At 67.4% G+C, this 6,791-nt stretch overlaps 2 protein-coding genes across 3 annotated transcripts; one reads left to right on the forward strand and one right to left on the reverse strand.

Annotated features, from left to right (window-relative positions):
* Positions 1-22: 22 nt before the first annotated feature.
* Positions 23-1,635, reverse strand: C8G (complement C8 gamma chain). The gene is made up of 7 exons (XM_037127676.2): positions 1,371-1,635; positions 1,134-1,270; positions 943-1,013; positions 761-868; positions 362-463; positions 239-277; positions 23-155 (listed from the first exon to the last, which is right to left on the reverse strand). Exons 1-7 carry the CDS (start codon positions 1,506-1,508, stop codon positions 109-111), a joined length of 642 nt encoding a protein of 213 aa, XP_036983571.1. The 5' UTR covers positions 1,509-1,635; the 3' UTR covers positions 23-108.
* A 78-nt stretch (positions 1,636-1,713) lies between these two features.
* FBXW5 (F-box and WD repeat domain containing 5) lies at positions 1,714-6,491 on the forward strand. 2 transcript variants are annotated; one of them, XM_037127674.2, is made up of 9 exons: positions 1,714-2,199; positions 3,148-3,363; positions 3,629-3,786; positions 4,216-4,390; positions 4,492-4,640; positions 4,731-5,157; positions 5,271-5,418; positions 5,485-5,697; positions 5,779-6,491. In XM_037127674.2, the coding sequence occupies exons 2-9, from the start codon at positions 3,171-3,173 to the stop codon at positions 6,014-6,016; spliced, it is 1,701 nt and encodes a 566-aa protein (XP_036983569.2). In that variant the 5' UTR covers positions 1,714-2,199; positions 3,148-3,170; the 3' UTR covers positions 6,017-6,491. The 2 variants fall into 2 exon arrangements, with proteins under 2 accessions (XP_036983569.2, XP_036983570.2); XM_037127675.2 differs by lacking the exon at positions 1,714-2,199 and adding an exon at positions 2,230-2,757.
* The last annotated feature ends 300 nt before the right edge of the window (positions 6,492-6,791 follow it).

A 6,791-nucleotide genomic window follows, 5' to 3' on the forward strand; every position in this document is an offset into this window, starting at 1 on the left:
CACAGGAAGTAAGGAGTCTGGCCAAGCAGGATGGCATTTAATGGGGGCAGTGCCCCAGGGACCTGCGGGGGAGGGGCAGCGTGAGGGGCAGGCCTCAGTGGGGGATCTTCACTCCGTGCCACCGACCGGCTGCTGCTGGCCTCGCCTGCCGACCTCTGTAGCATGGAGACGGCACTCAGCCCACAGGGCAGCCTTGGGTGCAGGGCACGCCACCCAGCCGCACTGGCTGCCCACTCACCATCCAGGATGTGGAACTGGTCTGCGGCCTCACAGAAACCTGGGGGCCAGGCAGGGGTTAGGGTGGCAGGGCCAAGGCCTGCAGGAAGGGTGGGTGGGCAGGCGGGCCACGGGGGCTACTCACCATATTTGGGGAAATACAAAATGTGGTCCTCGGTCAGATTGGCCTGCTGGACCCGCTGCTCAAACTTGTCCACCACCAAGTTGTCCACGGGGAGTGAGCGGGCTGTGGGACGGAGGGCTCCTGGGGTGCCCGGCTCCCACCCCGTGCTGCTGGGCAGGGTGCCCTGGGGACAGGGTCTGTGTGCCTGCCACACACCCCACCACAACTGACCAGTGCTCCTCCTGCCCCTCCTGGTCCCTCACCTGCAGGGGCACCTCCCTGGACCCTGGTCAGAAGGAAAGGGTCAGGACTACCTGAGGATGGATGGAGGGAGGGGAGGGCCTCTGTGTGCGCCAGGGCTTGGCCAGCCCTCATGGACGGGGCCCAGGGAGCAGAACCCGGGCCGCCGTGTGGACCCACCGTACAGCTTCACCGAGAGCCGCCGGGCCCGCTCCAGGTACAGGATGGCAAAGCTGCTGTAGTCTGTCTCCCCCACGGCCACCTGCACCTCCCCTCTGGCACCTCGAGCTGGGCAGAGACCACTGGAGGTGAGCTTGGCCCCACCCCCCCCACCCTGCACCCCCCCTGCTGCCAGGCCTCACCTTGTAGCAGGAAGCGGCCCGGGACTCCCGTGCTTCTGTAGAGCTGCCGCACCTGCCAGCAGATGCCGTCCCTGGGTGGGGGGGACACGGCGGCTCGGGGACCCAGCCCGGGAAGCCGCGGGGCTCCGCGGTCCGGGCCGAAGCACGTGGATGGGGCTGGGGTGGGGCCTAAAGGACTGTGCTGCACTCACAGCTTTCGGAAGGTGTTGATGGCCATGGATGTGCCCTGGGGATCCACGTGCAGCTTCGTGGCCTCAGCCCGGTGGCCCTGCTCCTGCAGGAAGCGACAGGAGGAGGCCACAGAGGCCAGGAACCAAGTCCCTGCGAACTGGAGGCCACCGTATAAGGGCACGAAGGATGGGGCTGCCCAGGCCTGATCCCCTACAGAGCTGGGGGGGCCGCGGCCTCCCCATCGCCCCCTGCTCCACCTGCTGAGTGTCGAAGTCAGCCTTGGGCTGGATGGCGCTGATGGGGGACAGGGGCTGGGCGGGTCTCCGAGCCCTCAGACCCAGGAAGCCAGCAGCCAAAACAAGAGTCAAGAATAGTGCAGTCCTGGGAAGCAGCATGGTGGAGGCAGCGACGGGAACAAGAGTGAGGGAAACCAAGGGCAGGGTGGCCACGTGCTGGGTCGGAGTCCACAACCCGGTGCTGCCAGGAGCCTGGCCCGGGAAGTCCAGGTTGTTCTCCCCAAGCCCCAACGTAGAGCGAGGTCCCCCCACCCCCCGCATGGACGTCTGACCTTGACCCTGCACTTCCCGGCAGGGCCCTGGCACCATGCCCCGTGTACAAAGGCGGAGTTGACCTCTTCCTATTTGAGAGCCCCCACGAACTTCCACTGTGGCCGGTACTCAGCCCTTTGCACATTTATCTCCCTCAAGCCGCCCGCAGCTCCTTGAGCCAGGAACTGGTGTAACCTAAAGCCACCTGCTAAGGGCCCCAACCACAGCCCCAGAGCCGGATCGAGAACCCCCCAGCTCGGAGTCTGGCGTGCAGCCCCCTGCTCCTCCGGGACGCCAGGGGCGCTCTTCTGAGCGCGCCGGAGCGCGCAGGCGCACAAAGCACCGCCGAGCCACAGAGTCCGACGCGCAGGCGCAGCTGACACCGGGCGTTCGGCCCTCCGCAGCCATCGATGCCTCGGGGCTCGTGGCGGCGGCCTGGCGGCCCCATCTTAGAAACGCAGCGGCGGGCGGAAGCGGGCCTGTGGGCCGAGGCAGGGCGCCGGGGCGCGGGTAGCGCAGCCGGGCGGAGGCGGCCGCGGTGAGTGAGCGCAGCCCCCCGGGAACGACGTCACTCAGCCTCGGGGAGCGTCGTTACCCGGCCTCGGCCCCGGCCCCCAGGGAGTGTCGTCACCAGTCCCCGAACCCTGGGCCCTGGTTCCCAGCCCCCTTCACCCCCGCACCCTCACCCAATGAATGAGCCGTAGGCCTCGCCCCCGGCAGCCTCTCGGAATGAAGGTGGGAGGGGGCGCTGGGCGTGTCCCGCCCCAGCTCCTGCGGCGGTGGCCGCGCTGGCCCGCCGACCGCCTGGCAGGGCTCTCCTAGGCCACGGAGCAGAGACCGAGGGCTGGCTGGTGCCCCTGGCGGCGTCTGGGGCGGGCACCAAAGCCCTCTTGGGAAGGAAGTCTCTGTCGCAGGCCGACAGCTCCAAAGCATCGGGGAGGAGAGGTCAAATGGACAGGAGGGCACCGTTCGTTTCTTGGCTTCGGAGCGGTCGCCAGCCCTGGCACCCAGATGTCCCCCTGCGTCTACGTGCGGGGGAGGTCAGAGGGCCTAACCTGAGGCCTGTCCCCAAGGCCTAGAACCTTTGGGGGTGAAGGTGGGTCGGGTCCCTGGGGGCCCGCCCCATGCTGCCCCTCAGGCTGGACCAGGCTCCGAGGTGCCAAGACGTGCCCGCTGCTTGCCCGGAAGCTGCCTGTCCCAGGGAATCAGGGACTTCCTGGGGGCGCCACCGGAGCGTGTGGTCCAGGAGCAGGGCCGTCCAGGGAGGCTTGGTGAAGCTGTCGGCGCCTTGGTTGGGTGGGCAGTGCTTGCTGGCCATCCGCACAAGCTCAGTCTAGCAAAAGGCCCAACAGGGCAGTGGGTGTGTGGCTGAACGACAGGCCTGGGCTGCCTCTGCCCTGCCAGGGCTCGGCACCTCTCCTCGGCTCAGGGGCCAGTGTCCTCCCTGGACCGACTGGTAGCTAAGGCAGCTGTACGTGGCTTTCAGGGCCGCCTGGGCAGAATGTCAGGATGGATGAGGGGGACACGCCCCTGCTCCCCGACAGCCTGGTCTACCAGATCTTCCTGAGCCTGCGCCCTGCGGACGTGCTGGCCGCAGGGCTGGTGTGCCGCCAGTGGCAGGCTGTGTCCCGGGATGAGTTCCTCTGGAGGGAGCAGTTCTACCGCTACTACCAGGTGGCTCGAGATGTGCCCCGACACCCAGGTCAGCCCTGGCACACAGCCCTGCCACCCACTGGGCCAGCTGGGTGGGAGGCAAGGCCGCCCTCCACCTCCAGGTCCTCACACGGAAGGGGCACAGCCAGGGCACACCGGGGAGTGCAGGGCCTGGCAGGAAGCCAAGGGTGGGCAGGGCTGCACTGGGGTTGGGGGTGCCAGAGCAGAGACTAGTGGGCTCCAGGGGCAGGGCTGGCCCCCACACTGTTGGGGCCCCAGCAGTGAGAGCCCCCTGCCACGTACGTGCCTTGCAGGGGCCACGTCCTGGTACGAGGAGTTCCGGCGGCTCTATGACACGGTGCCCTGCGTGGAGGTGCAGACGCTCCGGGAGCACACCGACCAGGTGCTGCACCTCAGCTTCTCCCACTCGGGCTACCTGTTTGCCTCCTGCTCCAAGGACTGCACCGTGAAGGTGAGGGTGGCAGGGCCTGAGGCCAGGCAGCCCACCAGGTGGGAAGGGAGGGTCAGGCTGGAGATGAGGTGCCCAGTCTGCACGTCCCCCCAGAGAGGGCCAGGCCAGGAGAGAGGCACCTCAGCCAGGAGGAGCACACAGGACAGGGGGCTGGATCAGGGAGGTCAAAACTGCCAACAGTACCCTGGCTGGTGTGGCTCAGTGGACTGAGTACCGGCCTGTGAACCAAAAGATTCCCAGTCAGGGCACCTGCCTGGGCTGTGAGCCAGGTCCCCAGTAGGGGGTGCGCCAGAGGCAACCTGTGGGGTGGGCTGACAGCCAGGAGCGTAGAGCCGCCAGGATGGCGCTTCTGGGCACCGGCTTGGGCCAGAGGGCAGGGCTTGCAGCAGGGGTGCCTGGTGGCCACTCACACTCCGGGCCTGCGTGCAGATCTGGAACAACGACCTGCTCATCTCGCTGCTGCACAGCGCGGACATGCGACCCTACAACTGGAGCTACACCCAGTTCTCCCAGTTCAACCAGGATGACTCGCTGCTGCTGGCCTCTGGGGTGTTCCTGGGGCCCCACAACGCGTCCTCCGGCGAGATCGCTGTCATCAGCCTAGGTTCGAGGGGGCCTGAGCGCTGGGCCTCGACCCCTCCCCAGGGGCCGCCCTCCACCAGGCCCCGCCCCTCCCTTTGGCAACCCTCTGTTTGCTCCCTGCAGAGAACTTCACGCTGCTGTCCCGTGTCCGCAACAAGCCTTACGATGTGTTCGGCTGCTGGCTCACGGAGACCAGCCTGATCTCAGGGAACCTGCACCGCATCGGGGACGTCACCTCCTGCTCTGTGCTCTGGCTCAACAACGCCTTCCAGGTGCGGGGGGCGTCCGTCAGTGGGGACCCCCTCCCACTGGCCTGGCCGGCCACCCACCGCCTGCTCCCTCCTCCCGCTCCCTCCTCCCAGGACGTGGAGTCCGAGAACGTCAACGTGGTGAAGCGGCTGTTCAAAATCCAGAACCTCAACGCCAGCACCATCCGCACAGTGATGGTGGCGGACTGCAGTCGCTTTGACAGCCCGGACCTCCTGCTGGACGCCGGGGCGCCCCCCGGCCGTGTCTTTGACCTGGGTGGTGACAAGGAGGACGAGGAGGACAAGGACGAAGCAGCTGGCCTGGCCCCAGTACGGGCCAAGGAGGGCTGGCGGCGCCTCCCAGACAGACTCCTGGACAGGCGGACACAGCCACAGCTGGCGGAACGCGCACTGGAGACCAAGGTGGCGGAGCTGCTGGCTCAGGGTCGCACGAAGCCCCCAGAGTGCAGTGCGGCCAGTGCTCTGGACAAGCTCCTTATTTTCACCACGGGCTGCCTCACCTACTCGCCACACCAGATCGGTAACCGTGGGCAGGGCCTGTCCTCAGTCCTCCGGGGTATTGGGCCCAGAGGGGCCCATGGGCGTCGGGGCATGGCGGGTCCCTCACGGGTTCCTAACGCCGCCCCTCCGCAGGCATCAAGCACATCCTTCCGCACCAGATGACTACGGCTGGGCCAGTGCTGGGCGAGGGGCGGGGCTCCGACGCCTTCTTCGATGCCCTGGACCACGTGATCGACGTGCGGGGGCACATTATTGGCATGGGCCTGTCCCCGGACCACAGGTGCGCGGCGCTGGGCTGGGCCGTCTGAGGGCTGCGGCGCACGTGCGAGCAGGTGTCTCTCCCCAGGTACCTGTACGTGAACAGCCGCGCCTGGCCCAGCGGCTCGGTGGTGGCCGACCCCATGCAGCCCCCGCCCATCGCTGAAGAGATTGACCTGCTGGTGTTCGACCTGAAGACCATGCGGGAGGTGAAGCGGGCTCTGCGCGCACACCGCGCCTACACACCCAACGACGAGTGCTTCTTCATCTTCCTGGACGTCAGCAGGGACTTCGTGGCCAGGTGGGGGCACGTGGCCAGGGGTGGGGGGCGGGGATAGCGACCAGCGTGGCCCCCAGGGGCTCACCCCGGGCTGCCCTACAGTGGCGCCGAGGACCGGCACGGCTACATCTGGGACCGCCACTACAACATCTGTCTGGCCAAGCTGCGGCACCAGGACGTGGTCAACTCAGTGGTCTTCAGCCCCCAGGAGCAGGAGCTGCTGCTGACCGCCAGCGACGACGCCACCATCAAAGCCTGGCGCTCGCCCCGCACTGTGCGCATCCACCAGGCTCCGCGCCCACGCAGCTTCTTCTCCTGGTTTGCCAGCCAGAGGCGCTGAGGGGACTGGCCAGGAAGGAGGATGCCTTGGACGCTGTGGCTCTTTCCACGGCCGCATTGCTGCCCGGACCATGGCGGGGGTGGGGTGGGGCAGAGAAGCTCGCAGCAATAACGCCTTAGGAGAGGGGTCTGGCGCTGAGCGGACAGCCGGGCCCCACCACGCTCGCACGCATACGCCACCTCCTGTGGCCTCAAAGCTTAGCACTGGGGCGCTGGGTGGCCGCCTGGCTGACTTGGGGCACACAGGACACTGGGAACCTCATTCTTCACCCACCCCTTCCCCTGGTCCTGGACCCTAGGACTTCAGTGCACTAGGCTCGGCCAGGCCTGTGGGCCCCGGTGGCCTTCCTGGTCAGACCCTGCCCTGGGAGCCCCACTCTGGTCGGTGGTGCGAGTCTGCCCATTGTAGGAGGCCCAGGCGAACTGCATGTCACTAGTCGCCTGCTCAGGACTTGAATAAACAGTTGGCCACAGCATGCCATCCAGTCTCTGTGCTAACACAGACTCCAGTCCTCAGCCGGACGCTGAAGGAGTGCGCCGTCTGGAGGAGGAGTGGTGGCAGCCGTGCGCAGCCACGGGGTGGGCTGGCACCCGGGAGCGCTGACGGTGCAGGGGAGGCAGACCTGCAGGTCCACACAGGCTCAGGAGGACGCAGGGCCGCCACCCTCACCGCCCGCTCCCCCTGCAGCCAGGCTGGGGTGCAGGGGCAACGCTGTTCTCTTACAGGTGCCAGGATTGTTTAGGCAAAAACCCCCACAATCTAGGGAAAAACCCCA

The sequence above is a fragment of the Artibeus jamaicensis genome, unplaced genomic scaffold, assembly GCF_021234435.1.
Source record: "Artibeus jamaicensis isolate MK-2021 breed Jamaican fruit bat unplaced genomic scaffold, CSHL_Jam_final contig_471, whole genome shotgun sequence".
Taxonomy (NCBI): Eukaryota; Metazoa; Chordata; class Mammalia; order Chiroptera; family Phyllostomidae; genus Artibeus; species Artibeus jamaicensis.